The sequence below is a fragment of the Phalacrocorax aristotelis genome, chromosome 4 (assembly GCF_949628215.1).
Source record: "Phalacrocorax aristotelis chromosome 4, bGulAri2.1, whole genome shotgun sequence".
Lineage (NCBI taxonomy): Eukaryota > Metazoa > Chordata > Aves > Suliformes > Phalacrocoracidae > Phalacrocorax > Phalacrocorax aristotelis.
In genome coordinates, this window is record NC_134279.1 from 79831066 (window position 1) to 79857321 (window position 26256).

General features: G+C 38.0%; 1 protein-coding gene across 2 annotated transcripts in view; it reads right to left on the reverse strand.

Moving 5' to 3' along the window:
- The window catches only part of CTNNA2 (catenin alpha 2), a 530531-nt gene that overhangs the window by 49436 nt on the left and 454839 nt on the right, over positions 1–26256 (reverse strand). For both annotated transcript variants that reach the window (XM_075092184.1, XM_075092185.1), the window contains exons 10-12: positions 18121–18213; positions 17686–17842; positions 14185–14385 (exon numbers count right to left, since the gene is read on the reverse strand). In XM_075092184.1, the coding sequence (XP_074948285.1) occupies positions 14185–14385; positions 17686–17842; positions 18121–18213 (451 nt within the window). The remainder of the gene's footprint in view (positions 1–14184; positions 14386–17685; positions 17843–18120; positions 18214–26256) is intronic.

A 26256-nucleotide genomic window follows, 5' to 3' on the forward strand; every position in this document is an offset into this window, starting at 1 on the left:
AGTCCATTTTCTTCTTGACTGGATGTCCTTAAATATATTTTACTCATAATAAAAACTATGTTTTAAGCATCTTTCTTACGATCTGATTCAAAGTAAAAACACAGGAAAACATGACTCAAGACTACTTCACATTTTGAAGAACTGGCGGCAGCTATGAGCTCAACTTTTCTGGTTCTGGGATTTAAGTATTACTCACTGGATGTTGAAGGGGAACACTTTAAATGCATATATCTATTCAAATCTTGTTTATTTTGCCTGTATATATACAAACATATATATGTGTTCATGTACACAGATGAAAGAACAGAATTGTACCTTTCATGCAGATAATGTTCAATAAATGCAATAAGTGCTTGAGATATACTGAAGAAAGCAGGAAAAGGTGACAGATAGAATAGACTTAAAAAAAATAAACATTAACAAAACACTACTAAGTAGAGGGGAAACATTTTAAGTAGAAAAGGAGTTCGAGAGAGCTGGAAGTTTTGGAAAGAGAATTAATAAATGCATATATCAAATTATCTTAATTAATAGAACACTTGACAGTGTAGTAGGAGACTAATATGATTGCATAAGGAGGTCTTTAGCCTGCAAATCAAAAAGCAATCATTAAAAATACAATGAAAACAAGTAAACATAAAGAATAAAAGAAAAAATATTTACGGTGATAGGAATAAAACAAGTAAAGCTAGAGCTGCAAAAATGGCAACAGAAAAGGAGGCAAAGAACCCTAATTTTTAGGGTCCTTAAATATCTGTCTAGAATTTCCTAAATAGCAGAGGTAGTCAGGTATTTAACATAATTAATAGTAAGTGCAACAGACCTGAATTAGGCAAGGGAAGTTTGGAGAACATTTACATAAACATAAAGAAATGTATCTATTAAATATGTCTTCAAGTTAACAGAGCATAATAAAATTTACCCTGCAGTTCTTAAGAAAATAATCAAAGCAATTTTTGAACCATCTTTGAAAACTCAAGAAAAATAATAACAGTGAAAGTTCCAGGGATTTAGAAAAAGAAGAAAAAGCACATATCTATTTATATGAAGGTAAAGAAGAAAAAAAGGAAGAATTGTAGGATATTCAGCATAATTTCAGTACCCAGAAAGAAAATGAAACATGATGTAACACAATTAATATTTAATTATCTTGTAAATAATGAGCAGATGCTGGAAAGGCAACAGATTTGTCAAAATAGGTTGCATCAAACTATTACAATATTTTCCTTGACAGGGCAGCTAACTGGTGGGTTGGGAGAAGCAGTAGATGTGATAGAGCTTGACTTTGGTAAGATTTTTGACTTGGCCACACATGACATTCTTAAAAGTAAACCAAGGGAAATGTAAATTAAATTACTATAAGGTGGACTATAAGTGGAAGTCATGAGAAAAAGCACCTCAAGAAATAATTACCTGCGGTACGTTGTCAAACAGGAAAAATAAGTCAAATGGATTTTGCAATGTGTCTAACAATGTATGTAAAAAAATGGCACAGATCAATCTAGAATTCTTACAATATATAAAACAAAGACTTGAGAGAAGGTACTGTTGCACAGTGAGGCCCTAGTTGGAGTACTATGCTCATTTTTAAGTACCCGACAGATTTTTGTAATGTGTGTATAAGAAAGATGTGAAAATCTTTTTTTAAAACAAAATATTTTGTGGTTGTATCCAGATACATATTTCTATGTTCCAATAACAAAATTTAGTCCAGATAACATAAATGTTTCTATACTCCTTATCGAGAAGCTATTTCTGAATCACGTTTAAAATGCTCAGATGAAGGAACTTCCACCAACTCCTCAAGAAAATTGGTCATAGCCTGATAGAGTGCACTGCTCAGATTTCCCCCCCACAAAGAAAAAAGATTATGAAGATGCTTATTTTAGTTGACCATTGCAATTCATTTGGTTTCTTGCAATATACATTGTAATTTACATTTAACATCTAAACATTATATTTGGGCTACAATTACTGTTTTGCAACGTTTTTTCACTTGACCTATGAATATGAGAGCACACAGAAGTGGGCAGGGACACATGCTGTATTTGTTATGCTAGTCTGGTCACAAGCAGACCCTCTGAAGTTGTAGTCTTAGGCACAGAGATCTACAAGGGAGATACAGAAGTGAAACATTTTAAGAGATTTTTACTTGCTAAATCAAAAGTCCCCCCAGTATCATAGATGTTGTTAAAGTATTTAATAGGCAGCTATAGGGTCTTTTTTTCAGCACCAGATCCTGCAAATGTGCTACAATAAGAAAAACTCCTCGCCCGAAATAAACATTTTATTTCTGAGAGGTGTTTTAAACTCATGCAGCAATCTACTAAAACAATGTTATTGGACTTACAATCACCCTTTCCTTGAAATAGAGGTACAGGAGCAACAAATAGGTAGAGGTCAAAGCAGAGCTCAGTTGTCGAAGGATGCCAAGTTCTTCCATATTTTTCCATATTCTCCCTGCATGGGATTTTTCTCCCCTTCTACCTAAATTGTGAAGTCCTTCAGCTCAGCCAACGAAGCCTCACACCAACAATCTTCCAGACTGAAGGCCCACAGGTCATTTCACTATGCCACTAGGAGGATGCCAACAGTCATGACTTCATCCATTCATTCAAGCAGCACCAGTAATAGATTCATACACATCAGGCCATGGGGAGGAGATGGAAAGATACATTTTGTTCGCTTTGGTGAACATGAGGTACGCATTTTTGACCAAAGCCCATGGGGTGTGAAAGCTTCTTTCAACAATTTTGACCTTGCAGACCTGGCTGCAGTTTAGTCCTTAATGTACATTTTCACACATGAGCATTATCTACTGTTTCAAAATGGAAATAGCTATTAAACTATGTTATGAATTGCTTGCTTGCCAATTGCATTTTTACATCAGTGCTCATTTTTGATTACAGAACCAAGAAAAACATCTTAAACTAATAAGATGCTATTACTTATAGTTTCTCTAAGCATACGTTGTTGGTAAAGCTTTTGGAAATTAACAGTTAAGGTTACTGGGCCATACTTAAAGAGCTCCATGACAGTGATGTATGGGGAAATACCTAACTCAGATGCACCCACAAAATCTCCAGTCTTTCTTATCTGTCATTTACTGTACAAGGAAGGATATTCTTATACCGACAGTGAAATTGCTACAGGCAAATTTCAGGCAAAGGCATAAAATCTGTATCTGGAGTTAAAACTTGTAAATGCATCAGACAGAGGACGATTCATTTATTATGTACAGAGAGATTGGCTGTGGATTTCAGAATCAGAAGCAAATCAATACTTTGGAAGAAAAATTAAATATTGGTTTCTTAGTTTGAGCCATGGTCTGGAAAACAGTTATGCATACACGTAGACTGAAAAATGTGATCCATGCACATCTCTCAGTCTAACTACATGAATTAACTTGGCATCTGCAAAAATGTTGACAGAATTGGGTCCCAAGTTAATAGCGACACTTCTAATTTACTGAATATCTTTCTAACAAATACAGATTTTAAAAGCTTTCTGTAGATGAGTTTTCAATGTCGTTGAAAGTAAGATCACCGCTAACAAAATTTAGGTTGAACGGCTGCTGGAGAAAAACTGGGAAACAACAAAGTTAAAATTCCTTCCATTTCCTCTATTGATTAATTTTTTAAAATTTCTTTTTTACTATCAACATAATAGAAAAGTTGCACATCACCATGGGTGAAGTCGTGCCTTGATACAACCTGCATTTTCTTGTGAACCACCCTGCTCCACACAGAAAATACTTTCTCTGAAGCTCTTCTTGGTTTGTTTTTTTTTTTTCCCCACCCCACCCATATCTGTTACATATTAAAACAAACAAGTAATTATCTATTTTCCAAAAATATATTCTCTATTGACTTTTTCTTTTATGGCAATCAGTTTGTACTGCAATGTTTGTACTTAAAAACATAGCTGCATATTTTCATTAGTGATATGGGAACAAATAGATGACTGATAGGGAAAAGTTAGGTTACATAATAAAATTATTGAGAAAAATATGAAAAATATTTGGGTGCTGTTGTTCATAGCATTAGAATATATGCAAGATTAAATGAATGCCTAGGTAATTTAACGCGCTTTTATGGCCTTGTTATTTAGGAACTTTAATTCCTCACAATCTTAAGGAGATGCGAACATTCAGAAATCTAGAAAGGGATAATTAATAAATAAAGACACAGGAAAGTTATAAAGGTCAAGGTCCCTCCAAGGTCACGGGTTCCTAATTCTTAATGATATCAATTGGAGGTAGGAAACTTGGCCTGGCTTCATCCTACTTCACACATCTGAAAGTTAGAAATCTATGTTTCCCTATACCAAACGGAGGGCAACAGATGTTTCCGTTAGACAGTTAATCACACCTACTTTAAGAGAGCAGTTCAAGTTCAGCTGAATCAAATTTTGATATTCCTTTGCCCATTGAATAGAGAAGGACGACTGGCTTAGACCAGATGTCTGCTTTGGACATCCGAGTTTAGGCATAAATAAATCCCATTCTTGCACCAAATCCTAGAACCCTTTTGGCTCTAAATCAGAAGGGTGCCCAGGAGGGCACTGGCTGAGCAAGAAGTGGGTATTCTCCATCCAAATCTCACTGGAATTGAAGGGTACCCAAAGGTCCCAACTTTGGGACATTTTTTCTAGCCAGAAGACTATTTCTAAATGGCATCAGCAGAGCTACTTCATAGAGTTTCACTTTAAAGAGACAAGCACCTATTCAACTCTTTCTAGTATCCAGGGGTTTGGATCTAAGGGAATCACACAACTCAAAGACCAGAGGTTTTTCTCTGGGCCGACTGTCCTCAGAAACACCAGATGCTTGATCTCCAGAGAAATTACTAATCTCATATACTCCAGTATGTTCAGCTCTGCCATCTGGCTAGTTCTTGGTAGCTCTGCGTTCATTTAAGCATTTAAGCATGTAATTTTAGCTGCCAATCACCCGGTTGAAATACCCCTTAAGTGGCTGTAAAAATCTGGTCTGATTCAGGTGAGATTATTCAGGAATGACATGACAGTCTAAAGGTTTGGACTGCTTACTGCTAAAAGTTGAAGGAAGGATCCCTGGCAATCTCACACAGAGAATCTGTGCTTCTACTAAACATCACAGTTGTGTCTGTCACATTAATCAACAAAAATATCCAGGATGACTGGCTGTATTGCAAGCTACTGCAAGTTATTAGGGGAGATGAAAAAGAAATAATCCATGAATGTCCCACTACCTGAGAAAAAAAAGTGATGCTCTGTTAGGAAAAGAGGCCAACCTTTACCCAGATTTAAGAGGTTTTAGTACTGGAAATTCACAAAGCTGTAGCTTAAAATTTCAGAATTTTGAACAAAATTTCTTCTAGGATTTTCTTTTGTCTTGGTTAGGTTTTTAATTTTTTTTTCATTTATTAACCCACTATTTTACTTAATTGAGGAAAGAATACAGTCTACTACTGGGAAGTTTAAGTATATAAAACAGGTATTTAAAAAATAATTCCTTTGGGGTAGCTGACATACTCTGTTGAAGACAGCACAGTTTCTCAATTTAGTTTGAAGGATGAATAAGGAATTGAACATGGCACCTTATTTAGCTTGAAGTGTTTTTCAAAGTCTGTTTCCAGAGGAACTGTAAATCCTTTATCAGAAGATTCTAAATATTTCATTAAATGTTTATTAAACCCTGGTCTCATATCATATAATAATTTACAACATTTCAGTAATCATTATTATATTGCTGATTAAAAAGCTTTATAAAGCTCCACTGAAATAGTATACGACCTATAACAGCATTAGACCAACTGTGTTTCTGAGAAGCAGATTTGACTCAAATATTTTGTTGCCTGGGCTGGTGTGTGCTTCCATCTACGTATCTTTGTAGCACACATTGTGCATAGACGTATCATACATACACATACATATATTAATAATATTTTGGTTGTCATGGATGAAGAAATGCCCATACATAATGATGTCTGTGTTTTACGTCACTGGGTTGGGTTGTCAGAGTATTTACCATTCTGTGCTCAGAGAAGCAGTCACTGACTTGTGTTACAGCTAAATACTCATCAGTGAAAATGTGAACCCTCATTGGTTATGGATATCAAACCCTATGCGTCTCATACTGCTCACTCAGGAAACAGGAAAAGCAAAACTAGGGCAAAATTTGCAGCATGCTGGTTTAAGTGCTATGGCATAGAAAAGGATGAAACATCACTGAAGCACAAGACCATCTCTTCTCTTCTTGCTATTCACCAATTAGCTTTTCCCCTGGTGAAGTGGTTAAAGGATAGATGTAAAACGATGAATATGCATAGCCTATAGCATTTTGCAGTAAACACAAGACTTGTGGGAAGAATCAGCCTTCACTGCCAATACACTGCATCGCCGGTTAGCCATGGACTGCAAAACCAGTATTTTCCGGGTGACTTGAATTTTTGGCAAAGTGCTCACCCTTTGGCCCATATGTGTTAAGTAAATCTTCTGGCACTTCACAGAAGGCTCCTGCTTTATCTCTGGGTATATGCAACTATGCAGGATAGACATAGTAATGCAACACTTTCAGGAAAGGTCGGATTTGCTCCTGTGCAGTACAGGTGAGCCCTACGTTACAGAAATTAATGGGGTGTCTGGAGTTACGTTACCAAGTATTGGGAGATACAGACACACATAAAAGGAAAAAACCCAAACCTTCAAACTTTGCTCTGATTGAATTGTCATTTGCAGAAAAATAAAATGTCAGGGGACAACCAATGTCTGCAGGGAGGTGCCTCGTGGCCAATGTAGTCGGCGATCGCGTAATGAAAGGGTACATCACAAAGCGTACAAAGAAGGATAACAAATGATGCCTGCAGGGATATATGTGTCTCACCAGCTTCAGATGTCTCACTGTGTACTTGTGCAGATAAAGACTACATACAGTGACTACCCCCAAAAATATTAGTACTGCTAAACGGAACTCCCTTCAGGTTAATATTCCAAATAAAAGTTAGCTGCAGCTCTTCAAAAATTCCTCTGAGGAAAACAGTTGCATGCTGTTGGACACAAAATGGCTTATATAACACAAGCAAAACACCCTTTCTGGCTTCAGTTATAAGTTTGTGTATATCTATACGTAGGTGTGTGTAGGCAAGGGGATGCGAGGAATGCCAGTGTTTTTATTTTAAAAGATTATTGTACAATTCACACATATTCACAAAACATTCTGTTGAAGCTAGTCAATATTCACTGCATTTTTCTGCCTATATTTTCTAGACTTGGTATAAATTCTTTTCTACCTCCACACTATCCTCCTCACTTTAAAAAATGGCTCTTAAGAATACAAGATATTTTTGAGAAAAAATTTGAACAGCGACTAAGTAATAATGGTTTATGAAAATGGGCATTTCTATTATACTAACCCAATATTCATTATCTAAGGCATCTGGCAAATCCAAAATAGATCATCCTAGCCTTTTTAACCTCTCCTGGAGTTAATTTCCCTCCAAATCCCCACATTTCTCTGCTGCCCAGAGAGGTGGGGGAGTCACCATCCCTGGAGGTATTTAAAAGACGTGCAGACGTGGCACTTCGGGCCATGGTTTAGGAGACATGGTAGTGTTGGGTTGATGGTTGCACTTGATGATGCTAGAGGTCTTTTCCAACCTTAATTATTCTATGATTGATTCTATGATTCTTAGTTTTGTGTTCCTTATCTTGACCTTCTCCAATTTCTGGAAGATCTTTAGGTTGTGGAGATCAAAGCTGAAACAACTGTTTGGGGCATTCAGTGAATACTCTCCTTAAAGTACAGGCTAAGATTTTAAACACTGATGTGAGGGCAATTGTGCATGGAGAAGGTATCTTTCCCCAGCTGCCTATAATGCCATATTTTTTCTGAGAGGATGAATTAGCACAGAGCCTTCCTGTCAGTGTAGATAATATAGTTTAAATTGTTCCATTTACCTAGAGAAATTAAGTAAAATTATCTTTCAGTGTTGTCTTTCTGATAAGGAAACTCCCCTGCTCCCACCAGCCACTCCAGCATTGTCCTTTTGGCAATTTTTCCTTCTGTCTATTCACCTGTTAATACATACATTATACACCAACCACAGCGCTGACCCTTGAAGCATCACAGGATTTATCTTTCTGCCTGCTGAGAAATGGTCATTTATGCTTTGCTTGTGCCTTGCAACCAGCTCTTAATCCATCAAAGGCCTTAACATACACTCCATGGTTACCCATTTTCCAAACATCTCTGTGTGCAGGACTTTATGAAAAGCCTTTGAAAATCTAAATCAATTACGTTATATTGTCCTTTAGTACTATACTCTATTTTTAAGCTCTAAAAGTGAAGAAAAAAAGAAATAGTATTTAAGCTTTTAGACACCATGGTGATTTATTAATCTGTCTCTCATTCAATTGTTTTATAATATATTTTACGTTCTTTCTTACTGTATTCCTCTGCATATTGAACGCAGCCTCTCTGGTTAAAAGTTCTTTGGATCAAACCACACAGTAGTGGAACATAAAGTTGGGTATTCACCGGTCCTTTTGTAAAATACCTTTTTTTCAAATAATGCACTAAATGTTTTTTGTTGGTGATACCTTGACCTTTGGATTTCAGTTTAGCAAAACTTTAAAGAAAATACTACAGTGCTTTGCAGAGTAAAAGAATAAAATAAAAGTTTTTCATCAAAACCCCTGGATAAACGATCTCATCTTCTCAGGATGATGGTAACCATAAGTTGTACTATATTACCTAAAGCTCCCATAAAACATGAATTTAATATCATTTATTCTTCAAATAGGCTCCGTTTTGCAATTTTTAACTCTCCCTAAGATTCGTATGGTTGTTTTTGATTACAGCTGCGCTTAAATTCATCTTCTTGCTTCTACATTTTGTTTCCCGTCATATCACTGCTGAAAAATCCATTTTTACCACATTTTAGTATTAGCTTTGATAATATCATTGAGCTGCCTTTTCCCAGTGATAAATATCTTTAAAGTTTGTCCTACTCACACTGATAAAACTCTCACAGGCTTATTGCTGAATTGCCACTAGTGTTGATTTTCAACTCTAGTCCATTCTGATAAAGATAAAATAAAAAAATTGAGTCAAAATGGAAGTCAGAGAGTGACCTACTTAAAAACAGCTATTTACAAAGTTACTAGGATATTTTTAAAATATGCTAAAAGCTGAGGCTCGAATTTCTGGTCTGAATCAGATGATTTCAAATATCCAATGTCCTTCACAGGAGTAACCCAAGTACTAAGGTACTTGCTCTTCCAGGATGACTTCCAGACATCCCAATGCAAACTCAACGGAAAAAAAAATTGGAGAGTTTTCACAACCCTTCCCAGGCAGTGCTTGTCCCATTTCTTCTGCTTTTTCTCCTTCATTTCCCATTCACTCCCTTTCATTCTAACCCTACAAAGTCTACTCTAGTTTTCCCAATTTAAATTCAACCGGCTGACCTTTAAAGAATGTCACAGCTTTTTCTTCTCCCTGCATCTCAGGAATCTTGAAAAATAATATTCAACCTCGTTGCCTGCTACTTGATTCCTTTCTATGGACAATTCTTTTTATTCCTTTAGAAACTCATGCTTCTTCCCTTCAGTCACAGCTTCTCAAGCAGTTGCTGAGTAGACTTCAAGCTCCTCCTTAATTAAAGGCAATGGGATGCTCTCAGCTGGCCTCAGTCACTGCTAGGACAGGGTGCTGAGCAGTACGAGAGATCTCAGTATTCAAACAGAAATGTTGCTCTCTCTTTTCTCTTACTCCCTTCTCTTACTTTTTGCCTTTTTTTTCTTGCTTTTCACCATTCCTTCTTTCCTCCTTTCCATCCTTCTCTCCTTCCTTCTTTTTCATGGACCACCTGTAGCAGGATAATTTCACACTTCTCTACAAATGCTGACTACCAATATAACATTTAACAGGAGCCATCAGCACGGCCCTGCTTACCAGTCCCTGATCCTGGTTCCCCTCGCTGGGCCCGATCCTGACTCCCCCCCATGGGCTGACACCCCAGCCTGGCCTCAGGCCACCCCTGTCCCCATGGAGGTGCTTGATGCCCAAGGCTGGGGCTGCCCCCAGGGAGCCACTGGCCCTTGCTGTTTAGGAAATAAAGCTAAAGATATTAGTAAAACTTCACAGCGGCCAAAAAAGGAAACAAAAAAATTAAACCCTGAAGCTCTGGTTTACTCCTGCACACAATTAACATTCACTGAAATCTATGAGCTTTGTGTTTGTTCCCAGCAAGCCCTGTAGACTCTGTGGTTTTATAGTTTTCATCTTGGATTTACAAGAAAGTCAGCAAGCGAGAGTCAAGTTTTTATTTTGGTTTTAAAGGAAAATAGAAGTACCCAATTTTAAAAAGACATTAACCAATACGTCACTCCCTAATACTGCTTTCAGAGATAAGAATCTAGCCTCCGCCAAATACTTGGCTATAAAGGCAGTGGGTTAGTCAAGCGCAGGCAGAAAAGCATGAAAACACTAAAAAACCCGACCCCATATATTCCAAAGGCGGTAAATGAAAACAACAAACAAATAAAACTTTAAGGTGAAAACAGTTATTAAAGTAAGGCTTGCAGAGTTTCAATTTCTCAGAACCTACCAATATCGTTTTCATTAAAGATTAATTTTCTCTCCACCCCAAAGAAAACATCAGCAAGGTGTTTCTCTTTCCAAAACAGCGCATACTTATTTCTGCACTACCTGTGGATTAAACCTAGTAATCATATAACAATATGGAATCCCTGGAAAAGGAGGCTTAATAGACGTTTTCCTTTCCTGAGCTGATATTTAAAAGTAAATAATAATTATAAGAAAAAAGTAATGTGGTTATTTCCCTTCCATTGTCATTTAACTCAATTTTTCTCAGCTTTCAAAAGCAATTCATTTAAAAATAAATAAAGGTTCAGTTAAAAATAAGAAGGAACAAAGAAGAAAATGATCAGGCATTCATCACTGAGTTTCTCACAGGCATTTTGATACGTTCACTTGTGGGTGGAGCCTGACTGTCACCATCCTTGAGTGTTCGAGAAAATCCGCGCAGGATCTCAAGATGGTGATAGAATGAATATAATAATATATGTACGTATTCATAGATACCCATGTCTCTCTATCCATAGCTACGCGAACGGATGTGTAGACAGAGACCAGTTCTGGGGGAGAAGGCAGGGTATAAATGGGCAGGGCACAGAATGGCACAGGCTGGTCTAAATACCATAAATACTTTATTTTAAAGTGACAAAATGAGTCTGTAAATTCTACCTTTTTTAATCAACAATCATAGAGAAATAATAATAAATGCCCTGTAAATGGCCTGAAAAGCTGCAGATAGAAATTGTGCTGTAATATTAATGATCCACATTCGTGTCTGGCACAAACCATTTTAGCTTCATTGGCTCTGCTGATTTTGGGCCCTTTCCATCTTCTGAACTTCTGCTGCACAATTTGTATGATGTACAGTTCTTAACATTTAAAATATAATATTTTTTTCTTACTCACAGGTTTACGTACATTGTACAAAATGAAGAATAAGCAATAACTTTGGCCTTGAGGAACAGGGACTCAGTCTTAAAGAACAAATCTCAGCATTAACAAGTTGATATTGTCAAGATGCACTTAGTCCAGAGTTTCTAGCACTTAGATATAATTGAAATTATATAAAAAGGTGCATTAAATATGGAATGTAAGTATTTACTGTGCCTATTACTGATCTATATTACTGTGTTTCATACCTGACAGTTACTCCTTTAAAAATTTTACAGAACATTAGGTCAGAAATTCTAGCTGAATAAAAAGTCTGAAAATATCCTGGTTTGCTTAATAAAGAAATCTCATTGATGTGAAGAAAAAGTCTCCTTGAACACAAGGAGACTTTAACACCAGAGTGCAACAAAATATATAACCATCTCAAACTAAACAGATTATTTGCGTTTTGTGAATTCATAATACCAGTTCATAACTTTTTGCAGCCAAGTTATATTTACAGTACTCATTCCACTGATCTCTTGTTGGGTAGTAAAAAATAGGGAGACTAATAAAAAATTTTTGGACCCACTTTTGCTTCTCCCACTTAAAAAACACATGACGCTTAAAGAGAGTCACTAAAACTTCACGGAAAAAAAAGAAACAAACCTCACTGCGTTATCTTCAAGATGTACAAGGCCAAAACCTGATCACCAGGGTTCAGGCAGATGAAAAGTAACCATGAATGTTGCATAGGAAATAGGTGTGTAGAGCCAAATGGAACATGTAGGCTGAAGAATTTACTGATTCCTGACCTCTCCCCAAAAACGTCTCCCTGCTGCTCACAGGAAAGCCTGTCAAAGCTAATTTCTACAGACTGATGTGAATCTACAATCATTGTGGGTGTTCAAGGCACAAATTTCTAGTCACAATCAGAAGAGTCCACACTTCAGCTATAATTTCCAATAAATCATAACGAAAGGTCAGAAAAAAGAAGAAACTGTTGATTTTAGTCACTGAGATTTACCTGTACCTATAGGGCTTGGGGTCCTGTCCTGGTTTCAGCTGGGATAGAACTGATTTTCTTCACAGTAGCCAGTATGGGGCTGTGTTTTGGATTTGTGCTGGAATCAGCGGTGATAATGTGGAGATGTTTCAGTTGCTGCTAAGCAGTGCTTACACCAGTCAAGGACTTTCTCAGCTCCCCTTGCTCTGTCAGGGACACAAGGGTTCGGGAGGGGACACAGCTGGGACAGTGACCCCAACTGACCCCAGGGATGTCCCACACCGCATGGGTCATGCTCAGCACATAGAGCTGGGGGGAGGAGGAGGAAGGGGGGGACGTTGGGAGCGATGGCGTTTCCCTTCCCCAGTCACCGTTAGGTGTGATGGAGCCCGGCTGTCCTGGGGACGGCTGAGCTCCTGCCAGGGCAGGGGATAGAGGGAATGGATTCCTTGCTTTGCTTTCCTTGTGTGCATGGCTTTTGCTTTACCTGTTAAATTGACTTTATCTCAACCCATGAGTTTTCTCACTTTTACCCTTCCGATTCTCTCCCCATCCCACTGTGTGGGGCTGAACTGCTGATTGGGGCTAAACCATGACAGGTCCCTATTATGGCTAAAAGGTGATAAACTGGGGACAACAATAACACAACAAGTAAAGGTAAATCATCCCAACATTTTTTTAGCTCATTTTGCTGATTTCTGTGCTCAAAGCTGACACAGAGGCTGCCAAAATTACAACAGGTTTTGCCTTTCTCCTAGGGAGGTGTCTGGTTGTTTTGTCTGATTGTCACATTTGCCCTGACCTGAACTGGTGCATTCTCATTCGTCCCTTCTAAAATAACCTTGATTCTTTTAAAGCCCAGATGAGGAAGTGTGGTGAGATGAGGGAGGATCAGCTCAGACATTTTCAGACATCTACACTACGTGCACCTATATCATAGCTGGTCACTTGTACAGCGAGTGGAGACCCAGTCTGTAAAGGCAATGAAATTCAAAGCATGATTCATCTGAAGAAAAGTAGACCACTGCTTTAAGATGAAAGCACTTGATAGTACTGCCAGCACTGAACAATTCAGACACACACCGCCACAGATAATACAGAGTATAAAGGAGTCTAAAATGACCAGCTTAGATGTAATCACCTACACTTAGATGAATCCAACCCCTGCTCTGTGAAGGCAGAAACAGGTTAAAAAAAAAATCAGTGTTTTTTCCCAGTCTACCCATTTAGCAGACTTTATACTTTTATATAATCTATGTATTTTATACAATCTAGCAGACTTTTATATTTTTTTCAATCAGGTAATATATTTTCAGTTGCTCAAATGTATTTTCAATGAAAAATTGTTTTGTTTAGAAACACAACTTCAGTCACCCACAAGTACATCCTCCTGCACAGACCACAGAGTAATGTTTGTAATGATTTTCTAGAGACACATAATACATAATCAACTGACTCAGAAAGGCTGGGTATTATTTACTCAAATCACTGAAACTTTGATGAAGTAGACTAGCCTTGATGGGTTACTGAATCTCTTATATGGCTCTTGTCAATATGACTTCTGCAGTGGCATTGAGTAGAGAATAAAAAAAAAAAAGTCACGGTCATTAACTTGTTTGTTTATATCTCATTTCAAGCACAGGTTCCCCTCTGAGCTACGGATTTCAGAGAACTAACTGAAAGTTTTAACTGACTTCATATTGAGCAGTATTTCAAGCAAGCTTACCAGTTTCAGAGAGCAGCTTGGTAGCTTCCAGTACCTTCTCAGTATAAACTCCAGTTTCATAGTTTTCCATCTCTGCATTAATGATGTGAATAACTCTGGCTGCACGGCCTCGGATGGCACCCGCAGTTCTGTCCAGTGTATCGACATCCCCCTCTTGGAGAGCAATCACACACTTATTCACATCTTCCAGAATATGATTTTCTGGAATGTAGAAAAAAAAAAAAAGTCTCATTTCATTTTGTTCTTTCTCATAGCAAAGCTTACTGATTTGGGTAAACAGCAAATGAATGGACATTAAAAATGGTATCTGTCCTTATCCAGGTCTGCAAAACAAATACCATTCCGTGATACTTTGCCACATAATAGTAAAAATCCCGAGTGTGATATTTATCTCTGAAGGGGAGTGGGCTATGTCCTTTCATCTATACTGTGAGTCTCAACCTGTAATTCTTTGAAAAACAGTCACATTAATTTCAAACATCACACTGAATTTTATTATAATGAAAGTGTAATAAAAATCAATGCAAAAAGGAAAATGGTCAAATATTGTGCAGATGATCTAATAAATGATTGGGCACTTCTCTGAAGATGGATTTGCACATTCCCATAAACGTTTAATACGTTTGGTTTATTTGTGCTTAAATAAGTTAGAAAAGAGAATAAATCATTTTGAAAAGACAACAGCAAACGGCCTTTGTAGATAACAGGAGCCTGAGCACGAGCAGTTCACCTCCTTTACTCCATCTATGCCAGAGATTAAGCTGTGAATTTTTCATGACACAGTACAATTATACGTGACTGTGCAGGTTCTGAAGTAAGAGTCGACACCGGTGAGTCTGCTCAGATGATGTAATATCAAGTAGCTTTACTGAAACCTTGGGAGCTGCAGCGTTACTTCTCGGCTTAGAGTCAGGCCTTCTTCTCTCACCTGGTGTGGTATGATAGTTTATGTAGTATTCTCACATACAGATAATGTGAAAGGATGAAGCAGATTTTGACTAGGTCAGACATTATTTCCCTGCAGCCAGCGCAGTTAAAAATATTTCAATAATAAAACTATGACTGAATGTCGTATTTGAACAAACTCACTCTGAGAAACTCAGTGGCTCTAAAGAACAATTTACTTTTCTGCTACAGACACCACTAAACTGGAAACGAAATGCCATTATTTGTAGTAGCAATAAATAAAACAGAAGCAATCAGTTCACCAACCGCTTTTTGTTAATTATCTTTGGCCACAAAAATAGAACGACGCACTAATCTTCCCTGGTAAAAATCCCAAGGTTGGATCATTTGAGGGTTTCAGAAATGTTTTACACGATGTTGAATTTTAAACTGTAATGACTCTGAACGCAAACTGAAAGTCCCCTGAGCTGTGAATCAGAGGCAAGGCAAAATTCTTTGTTTAAAAGACTCTCTATCCACATTTAAAAAACAATGCTTCGCTAAAGTATTTCTTCACTATTTCCTCCTCACCATCATCAATTTTTTTTACCGTGGTATAGCCAAATTTTGCCCAACACAAAATGTTATATGGATTTGAATAAAATTAACTAACTGATTAAAATTATGGTCAACCTTCTTTTGGTAGCCACCTTATTAATAAAACATGCCATCAAATGTGAAACTCAATATGAAGAGGAGGAGGTGTCATTTCATGAAGTATGTTTAATCAGACACTAACCCATTTTGAATGCTTCACTGGTTTAACATCCAAAATTAAAACTACCTTGTGTAAGCTGAGGCTTCCAAGCTTACAGCTAGCAGCAACAGGCTTTCTGGATACATGAGATGTTTTCTCATCTTTAATAGGGATGCCTATGGACAGCTTTAGGAAAAAATCTAAACCCAAGAGAAGACTGCTTCTCAGCTGCCTTGGAAAGTTTGGATCTAATTCAAGACTATGTTGGAAGAAAATATGATTTGAGAAAAACAAAAAACAAAAATGTATTCTGTTCAAATAACATCTGGTTTTTATGGATACAAATGCTTGGAGTGAAAATAACCAAATGGCGATTTAAGCAAGTTTGCCATCTCTTTGGCTTCTGGACTGGGTCTGCAGTTTACAGCTTGGTCTGCCCTTTCACTGTAGAACTAGGACTGTTGAAAAGTGTTTGCCACCTTCAAATCTCAAATAAAAATCTGAGTGCTACCAGATTCTGAAGTACCCTTTTACTGTGAGAGTTAACTTTCATTTTGTTGTCATGGCTTGCAGTAAACACTCTAGCAGTGGTGTTGAACAGTGGAGTGTAATTATACTAAACCAAACCATTTCCCTGTTACTAATAACATTGGGATACAACCAAACTAAACAAAGGGCAGGGCTAAAGAGGAAAGAAAGGATTTTTTAAAAGGATATTTTTTTTCCGCAAGCATCTTAAACTTTTATTAGGGAATATAGGAAACATCAAGGAAAAGAATGTAGAATGAAATATAAAATTAAGGCCAAGCTATCTCCTGAGGTTTGGCTCTTCTGTGACATTAAACTAAGCAGACTTGGCAGACTCTAAGTCTTTATTCACAGCAATGAAATTCACTTATTTCAAACCGTAATAGGAAAATGAGTTTTGTACAGCAGACAATTAACCCAAGACATGCAGCACTTCGCAATTACAGTATTCATTGTGTATGGCTGTATTATAACAATACACTCTGCCACAAGCTGTAGCACTGTACAAGGAGGATCCAGAAAAGACCATGACCCAAAGAGTCAATGTTCTTCTCTTCTCCACCCCTTCTGCATGTAAGGACTAAGAAATTTTGTCTCTTTTCATAGAAGAGCTTGTTTTGCATGGTAACCCTTCCTAGAGAGGTCAGAGACATGCAAAGATTTGCTGTTTCTTATACTACTTTGCTACTACTCTCTGGCTGGTTGCATTGCTACACCAATGCCCCTGGGACCCAGAAGTGCTTCCCAGCTCTCTGGAAAGGTACACACTGGTCATGTCCTGACAACACATCTAGATGGGACTCATATGCAACTTCTGCCTATTTCCCTTCTTCCTATCCCTCCTCAGGGCCTGGTAACCTGGTACAGATGATCAGGGAGCCGGGACCCTATGGTACATCTGCCCCACTGTTCAGACACAGCTGATCTGAGTAAAGCTACAAGGTAGAGTAAGGAAAGTTCATCTTTCCTCCTCTTGCCTACAACTGTACACAGACTTTAACAATTTTTATAAATACTGTCAGCCTGTCACAGGTCTGGAATATGTTTTCAAAAGGTGGCCAAAATCCTACTTCGTGCCTGAGCTGAAACAAAACTTCTCTAGAAATAGAAGCACAAAAAGCATGCTATTTTCTGGGAGATGAAAACCTAGCCTTTGCTACCAGGGATTAATTGGCATGGCTTGGTTGCTCCTACTGAGCATAGAAGATCAGCATTCCAATAGGGACAGACTAATGGACTAATGATGCTTTAGTAATTATAGTTTTTCTCTGCTCTGAATCATTAGTTTAATTTAGGAGTATATTTTTAGAAGAGTGCCTTGATCCCGGTACCTGAAACAGAGAGGAAATCATCCACCGAAGTGATGTCATCGACAGCTTCAGTGAGAACTCGCACTTGTTTCTCCCACTGATCTTTAAAGACGTCCATGTTGTCCTGTGCTACTTTGCTCTGGGGCCTGGCAGCCAACGTGAGCGCAGCATTTATTACCTGTTATTCAAAATTATTTATTATGAAGAGTGGCAAAATTTTTTCAATAGGGAAAGCACAAGTAGATTATGGACAGTGTTAAAAACACAGCATTAGACCGCACTCGATATGCAGGTCTGAAGATATGAACGTATTTTTCACAGTTCATGGAAAACAGGCAATGATGTAACGACAAAGGAAAGACTATAGTCTTTATCTAGGCTGTTTTCCCTGTCTCAGGTGATCCTTTTTAATGCCAAAAGAGTCCTCAAGTGCTTTTTAGGATGAATCTTACTTACTTGTGGGCACAGACTATCAATCTGTGTTGCTGCCATACGGACTAGCTTCACACCTTCTTCATTATTCGAGATTGAACAGGCCAGATTTGCAACCTGCAACGACATCAGCAGAATGAGAATCAAGTTTTAGTCAAAGCGGGCCATTTTATACATTTCTCTCCTTTTATTGAGTGTTGCCTAGAAAGAAAGAGGAATGATACAGCATCTTCTGCGCTGGTGAACAGAAACCCATGTAGATTATATCCTTATGAGCAAACTGAACTAGACATCTTCATAAGATTTTTCCAAAATCTTCCCTCACTCTCAAGTGCTTTACATCCTCCTCTATAGCTTAAAAATAATCTCCTGAGAAGTCATATAGAGCATGTAGAGCATCCAGACAATTATCTCTACTTTTCCTTCCCTCACAGTTTCTTTTTCCTTTTATTAACCATGTCCACTATGAGTACTACTAATGAGGCTCTTCCAAAATGAGCTTTGCAAAATAAAGAATCTTTGATGTCCTAGCACATGGAGTTGTCTTTTCCACCCATCAGCTGATGCCTTCACTGATACTGGGAAGTTACATATTTCTCAAGTGTCTTCATTGTTTCAGATCCTGAATGTTTTATGCACGTTAAAATCGTTTTAATTCTCAGGTGGACCTCTTTATTTCTGTGTGATTGCCTGCCCTAGACTAAAATGTCCGTTAGCAAGAGTATTATAACTTGGTCATGTGAAATGTCTCTGTTGAAAGCCTCATTCTGTAACGGATGGTTGAAGATCTCATTCAAAGACATAGGTACCTACATGTACTTGCTCTGGCGCAGCTTTGGGAAGTCTGAACCTTACAAGAATGAAGGCTGTTTGGATAAGATGAAGACAGGGGAGACTTAGAGAGACACCTGAATGAGGTCTAGCAGTCAGACCATGCCTCCAGACACCTGAGAGCTGCCTTTCTGTGGCTTGGATGCAAGTGGCAGAGCATGTTCTCCCAGCTCATGCAGTGCTTCTTGCAAAAAATCCATTCCTAAAAGCTTTGTGTGAAGTCCACGAATCTGCCATGGGTTTTCCAAGCAGCATTTCATGTCACAGTGTACGTAACTAAGCTCATCGGTAATATTTAAATCCCAGAGGTACATTCTGTGAGGGGGGAATACAAGATATTTTTTAAAATCATCCAAAAGTATGGCTCTTAATTCTAATCTGCATTAAAACAAACTTATAAAATTTTAAATATGCTTCCTTGATATTATTCACTGTGCCTGAAGGCATAACTATCAGTTGGAAATGATTCATGAATTCGTTCAGATACCCCCATCTTTCCAATTTTCCTCCAGTCTCCCCTTGTGGTATTAATCTGTTCTCGTCTCCAGTGCACATCGCCACGTTAGCCCAGGCCCATCTGTTCTGCATAGAACCTATTTCACTTCACAGTCATGTAGAACGTGGTTTGCATATATCACGGTGCCAAAGCCCTGGGAAGAAAAGAACCTAAGGCTTCAAAGAGTCTTGCAGGCATTTCCTAGTCAAGATTGTATCATAATGTTGTGATGTTTATTTTGATTTCATGGTGAGACAAATGAGTTAGTCTGTTTGTTAACAGCCTTACAGCACTCATGTCAAAAACATTCTCCTAGGCTGACATCTTCCAATTAATTTACCATTTTCTGTAGTCACTTCTTTGCACGCATCAAACAGACCACTTTAATCTTCATGAGAAACAAAAGCTAAGCAGGTTAATAATTAGAATGCAGTAACATGAATGGAAATTACAGACCTTAAAAACTAGCAAATGGTATTACGTTCACCAAAAGATATCTTCTGTATTTTAAATAAGTGCTTTTTCAGATTGCCATTTAATTTTGTGATTATCATGATGAAATTCTGCCCTGAGGCTAGACCATATATCTTACTTTTTCTCAGATAGCAGTGAGATATGTGACTGAAAGGGGCTGGGTGTCATGAAACAGCAATCAAAGTATTAAGCAGGTCTTTGAGTTCTCTTGGACGAGATCTCAGAAAAAATCAGTGAAAATAAAACGTATGTCTTCTCTGTGTCTGTTAATTACTCTTTCAACAGAATCTGATGAGGTAATATTTGGATACTGCAAAGCGTCCTAGTTTTCCAAAGAAGGATACAGATATAACCACAGAATCCCAGAATCCCAGAATCCCAGGTTGGAAGGGACCTCAGGGATCACCTAGTCCAACCTTTCTAGGAAGAGCACAGTCTAGACAAGATGGCCCAGCTCCCTGTCCAGACAACTCTTGAAGGTGCCCAATGTGGCCGAGTCAACCCCTTCCCTGGGGAGATTATTCCAACGGTGACTGTCCTCACTGTGAAAAATGTCCCTCTGGTGTCCAATCGGAATCTCCCCAAGAGCAACTTGTGTCCATCCCCCTTGTCCTCTCCATGGGACTCCTTGTAAAAAGGGGGTCTCCATCTTCTCTGTAGCTGCCCCTTAAGTACTGGTACATGGGAATGAGATCCCCTCTGAGCCTCCTTTTCTCAAGGCTGAACAAACCCAGAAGAAACTTTTTCTCCTTTTTTGTAAAATAAGAGTCCAGTACATGGCCTCGGCTGTTACTATCCATACATAAGGAGTACAAATGTAATCTATGGCGACATTAAATATGCATCAAAAGAGCATTACAGTTATCTGTTAAAAAAAAATAATGATACATATCACATATAATCCTAATTTAAATAGTTTCTGTGGTATATTTCAAGTCTTGCATAAATGCAGTCCTGTACCATCAGCAGCCAGAAAGCAATACTACTTTCACAATTCAGCAGAATACGCCAGCCTGTACCATGGGAAGATCTGATTATGTCAAATAAGCAGAGATAAGCAAATCCTACAAAGGTAGATGCAATCTGGATGAAATTGAATTTAGCACTACAAATCGAAAATACTATGACTTTACCCAAAACTTATTCTTAAAACATGGCAAGAAATAGATATTACTTGCAAAAGCCTGCATTTCAGTGCTGTCATGTGAGCACGGATCTGTGAAACAGTACAAGTTTTAAGTGCACTCAATCACCAGATATGACCCTATTTAATTATTTTGATTGACTTTGTTATCAAATACACAATCAAGTGACCATCAGTTAAGATTCTTGACACAGCAAGGTGCATATGCATGCTTTTAGTCAACAGAAACTGTGAGGTAATTCAACATGCTTTAGTCTACTCTAAATTCAGCAACTTCAGATATTTTTCCTACCTAAAACTATGACCAAAAAAGATTAGACCCAATTCCACTCCACTTAGCTGAGACACACTGGTTAGGTGCCAAACTGATGTCTCTGGATAATGGATGAAAGGAGAAAGGCACTTCCAGAGAGTGTTTCAGGTCCTTGGTTGACTATCTCATCCTCCAGACGTACCTAGTTTATTATTTAAACTTAGATTACAGCTAGCCCTGACAATTGTTGAAAAAGGTATTACTGAAATAAAAGAGGGTTTAATGCTGCTTTCTAACTTGTTTTGCATGTGCATATTTAATACATGTATTGTGAAGAAACCAGGTTCTTCAAGGTTGGGAATTTGTTTAATATGCCACTCCCGAGTTGGATGGAGCAGAGAGCTTGGAAAGGGAAATGAAAAGCCTGTATGTTATTGTAGCTGCCAATCTGCCAAAACTTTGATTTGACAGCCTTTACCTTTATGCTTCAAGTGCTCTGTCTCCACTAAAGCACTGAAGAGGAGATTTCATGAGAGGCTGTGGAAGTAACCAGGAAATTAATTTTTTTCCTGTTTATTAAGTTCCTTGAATATACTGAATTCACTGATTGCCTCAGCAGAACTTAAGTTCGTATTAAGATCAATGTGAAATGTCTGAAGAGTATTTATATGAATGTATACATTTTAAATACCAAAATCAATGGACTGTGAATCATCCTCAAAATGCACGGGGAACTTAATAACAGTGAAACTGCTGTGTGGATAAACATTATTGTCCAGAATTTCAGGTCTGCTAAGCTACTCTTATACCATCAAAACAATTGCTAAACACCTTCAACCTGTCCTGCAAGAGCACGGAAAAGTAATGAGCAAGAAAATAAACACTCCAGCTGCAGGGATGCTGTATTTTCCTGCAATCACCAAAGCCACTGAACCAATCCTATAACTGGGGAGGTGAAAAAGCACGTACCAACTCCTTCATATTAATTTCCTATCTCTGGCACCGGTAGCCCAACATGCAATTCTGTGGCTTGCTAGGTGTCTATCTTTAACCATGCAAATAGTTCCACCAGTTTCAATTATTCAAAATATATGCAGGATCAGTCCCAATAAAACGTATGTGCATGTATTTGGTTGCATTTCAGCCTCATGCAGTTTTCTGCTGTAGAGCGGATGGGGGTAGGGACGGGGCTTGTTTCTAATGCCAGTTTTTATTACTGTTGTTGAAAGGACATAGCAAGGACAGGATTTATCCTAAAGATACCCTTATATGGCGGCTGGATGTGTAAGTGCTGTACGGCTAGGCATCGCCTGCACTAGTTTTTCACTAGCTAGCAACTGAAGCGTGGATTAGCGTTTTCTCATTGCTTTTGCCGTGCATACTACCTAGAACAGAAAAACTTTATTTCTGCCAGGAAACTGCACTCCAAGTTACCAAAGTAATCAAAGGTCTTTCACACCAATTTACTTTCTTTTTACACCGATGAAAATCAGGTGCAGTTACCTTTTGTTGTGCTTTTAAACTAGACTTTTTTCCAATTTTGACTTGAGATCGTTTTACCATTAAAGGTAATTATGACAATCGAAATATATTGTCCTCTGCTTCAAACTTTAATTCAAAGACCACTCTGAATTTAATGTATTAATGAATTTAATGTACGTGAAAAAGTCCAAGGTCTATTGCTTAGAGCAAAAATGTAAAAAAGGGAGAAGTATATGCTACAGCAAAGGAGCAATAGCAACACGAAGGCTGCAGAATATTGCAGCTAATGCATGTATTCTATCTTTTTTTCTTTTATTCTTTTTTTCCACGATAAGTTGCAGAGAAGAAATGTTACAAAAAAGCTCTATTCAGCTTCCCCAACCATTTAACCATTCTAAGGTAGAGAATGCAATCTATTTATAGCTTAGTTTTTTGTATTATTTATAAATAAGGTTTTTTTACTTTTGATATATGTCTTTTTTCATTTATGTAATTTATTTTTTCACTGTAATTAACAGATGGAAATATTAGGAAGATGGAAATTTACAGCAAGTAATTATTTTTTTTAGGAAAATACAGAATGTCCTAAACAAACCCAAGACACCATCAAACTTATCTGTCTACACCACACATTTGAGAAACTCAAATTTTCTGAGTTTAATAACTTGAGCTAAAGGCGGTTTAAGGAAGAGTCTTCTATAACATTCACAGTGGACTAAAGCCAAGCAAATAACTAGTTACCATGCTTCAGCTGATGAGTGGTAACTTGCTGAACTGTGGTGTCTTGACTGTAATTATTTATCCATCCATGTAGTAATTTATCCAGATATTGATACAATCTCTGAAACCTTCAAAATTTTGACATATATTGACGTTGGTACTGCTGCAGGCAGCCAGTGGTATTCATGGAGCCACAACGAAGGGATTTTTTCTAAAGGAGAGCACAGAGTTGAAGCTAAGTTACCCAAGATCTTCCAATTATTCATCCTCACTCTATTCACTCAAACATTCTGAGCAAAACTCTATTTATCACCAGGCGGGATGTTTTTGCACGTACACAAGCAAGTGCCAAAAATCAAAATGTCACTGAGAGGACATATTGCAGCAGATTCCTCTTCCTCGTCATGCACTGCAGTGCCAATTTGTACTACCACGAAAATATTAGGCTGTGGTGTCTTTCTCAGTACCTATTCCATACGGCATGGGGGGCACCTCATACTTGATAACATTGCCAGTTGCCCCTCATTTATATTAACCGGTCATGTAGTCTTATCTAAATGAGAGACGTATTTTTAAGTTGTTTACATGTGCGTACATTCGCGTCTTTAAAAATAACCTAATTACATGCATAGCAGTAAAAAAGGCATTTCTTTTGTAAATTACTAATGATCTCGCTTACTGAGTTTGACGCTTGCTCTGAAAATTTTTAAATACCCAACCCTGAACATATTTAATATAAACTGCTCGGGCATTTACAATACTCTGTATGTATCTGAGCAGGTTGGTAACAGCACGGCATTAGAAAGCTAACAGAGAATTTTAAGCACAACAGTTGAACGTTTTATTTCATGCCCTATATGCTGCCCACTGAACTTATGAAAAACTCCTTCACTTCTCAAAAGGTCAACAGCATATTCACTCATACTACAGGAATAAGGCTTTTCCACTCACTCAAACTCCCTTGAGACTTCCTCCATATCAGATTTAGATGAAAGAGCCTTAAGAGATTTCTGCTTCTGGTAAAGTTCAAAGTAACTCTGACTTGAATAAATTTAGTGGGGCTTGGACTGAGATTTTTGAAGAAAATTAAGTGTTAGAAGCCTCATGTGTACTGAAAGCTTAATTCAAAATGGAAAAATCCCAGCTTCGGACAATTCCAGTGAAGTGTTGTTAATGCAACCTGAATCTCCTCCATTTCTAGGACCGTTCTGGTACATGTCTTGATTATTGCCTATAGGATGGGATAGAAGTGACATCAAAAATGATACACCTTGAAAAATCCTTCTACTTCACTACTTTCATAACAAAAAACCCCACACACATTGGTTCATAATCAATTATAGTGCTGCCAGTAAAGAATAAAAGGGTATTGTGTTATGTCTGATCCTTTACTTTTAATATTAGACAACAAAAATTATTTTAGATATGAATAGAAAAAAGATATTAACCAGGAGTAAATACTGACTCTTTTTTTCCTCTGTCCTTCTACATGGAATTTGACCGTACAACTCTTTCTTCCTGAAACAGGTCAAGTTTCTACACCACATCGATGAGCCCCAACTGTGATAAATATGCCTGATGGCAAGCACAAGAACCCCCCTACTGTGGTCCAAAGACCTGCTAAAACAAGAGGAGTATGATGCTAATGTGATTCTGAGATTTTAGACCAACTTTCCAGGTCACTGATTTCTCAGCGGGGTCAGCCCAAGCATTCTCTGTCGAAAATGGGGGAAAGCAAATTGATTATAGAAAAGGCAGGTGACTGTTTCAGAGCATTTGTCCAATTTACATCTGAGACAAATAATTCTGGAAACCTCTTAAGTTTCATTTGTAAAATTATTCAAGCAATGCTGTTGGGCACTTAGAGTGGAGCACTGCCCAGAACTATCAGCCTGTGTTCTCAGCTAGAATAAATTGGCTCAGAGCTGCTCCAGCTACCATACATGAAGACCCGAACCCACAATTAAAAGTCTAGGCATACATCTGTTAGGGGTTCTGTGCTCAAGGACTTTAGAAAAGTGCGTGCAGATGTTAATTCTCAGAGCTGAAATCAATAGAAATGTTTTCTGCTTTGACAGAAAACTCCCTTAGGAATTACAGATGATTCTCTCTCGTTCTCATAAGTGTGTTTCTGAGGTGTTCAGCTGGAATACAGTAGCATTGGGGAAGCCATATATGTCCCAGCTGGCCGGCAGGGAGGGAGATGAGTACAGCAGAAAAGGGCTTCTCTCCTGGGGTTCACTCCCACCGGATTTGGGAAGTGAAGTGGGGCCCTCAGCTTCAGACGTATGGGGCATCTCCCTTTAATGATTTGCCCACTATATTGATGTGATTTCTGATTTTTCTCTCTGTGTATGTGCATCCACTGCCAAGGAAAGAAACAACAAACAACTGTAGTAAACCAAGAAGAAGAGTAGGACATAGTCTCAAGAACACAATTACGATTAAGATTACTGCTTTAATTTTAATTGGTCTTGAGTAATGTAGCATTGCACTGATGAAACGCAGCACGTCTTTCTCCTACAAGAAAGCAGCCTATAAAGGCATAGGGGATCTGTTCTCTGCTGTCCATCTATTCAGGTGGGCCATGAAGCAGGTATCCTGTTCTACACCACATAGCTATAACACAACTGCTGAGCCTAGGTAGGATAGCTATAATTGATTAATTTGATTTACTGATCTCCTAAGTTACAGACATAAATGCATTTTACATTGCAATGGTACACATTTATTTTCTTCCTTTCACAGAAAGCAAATGCA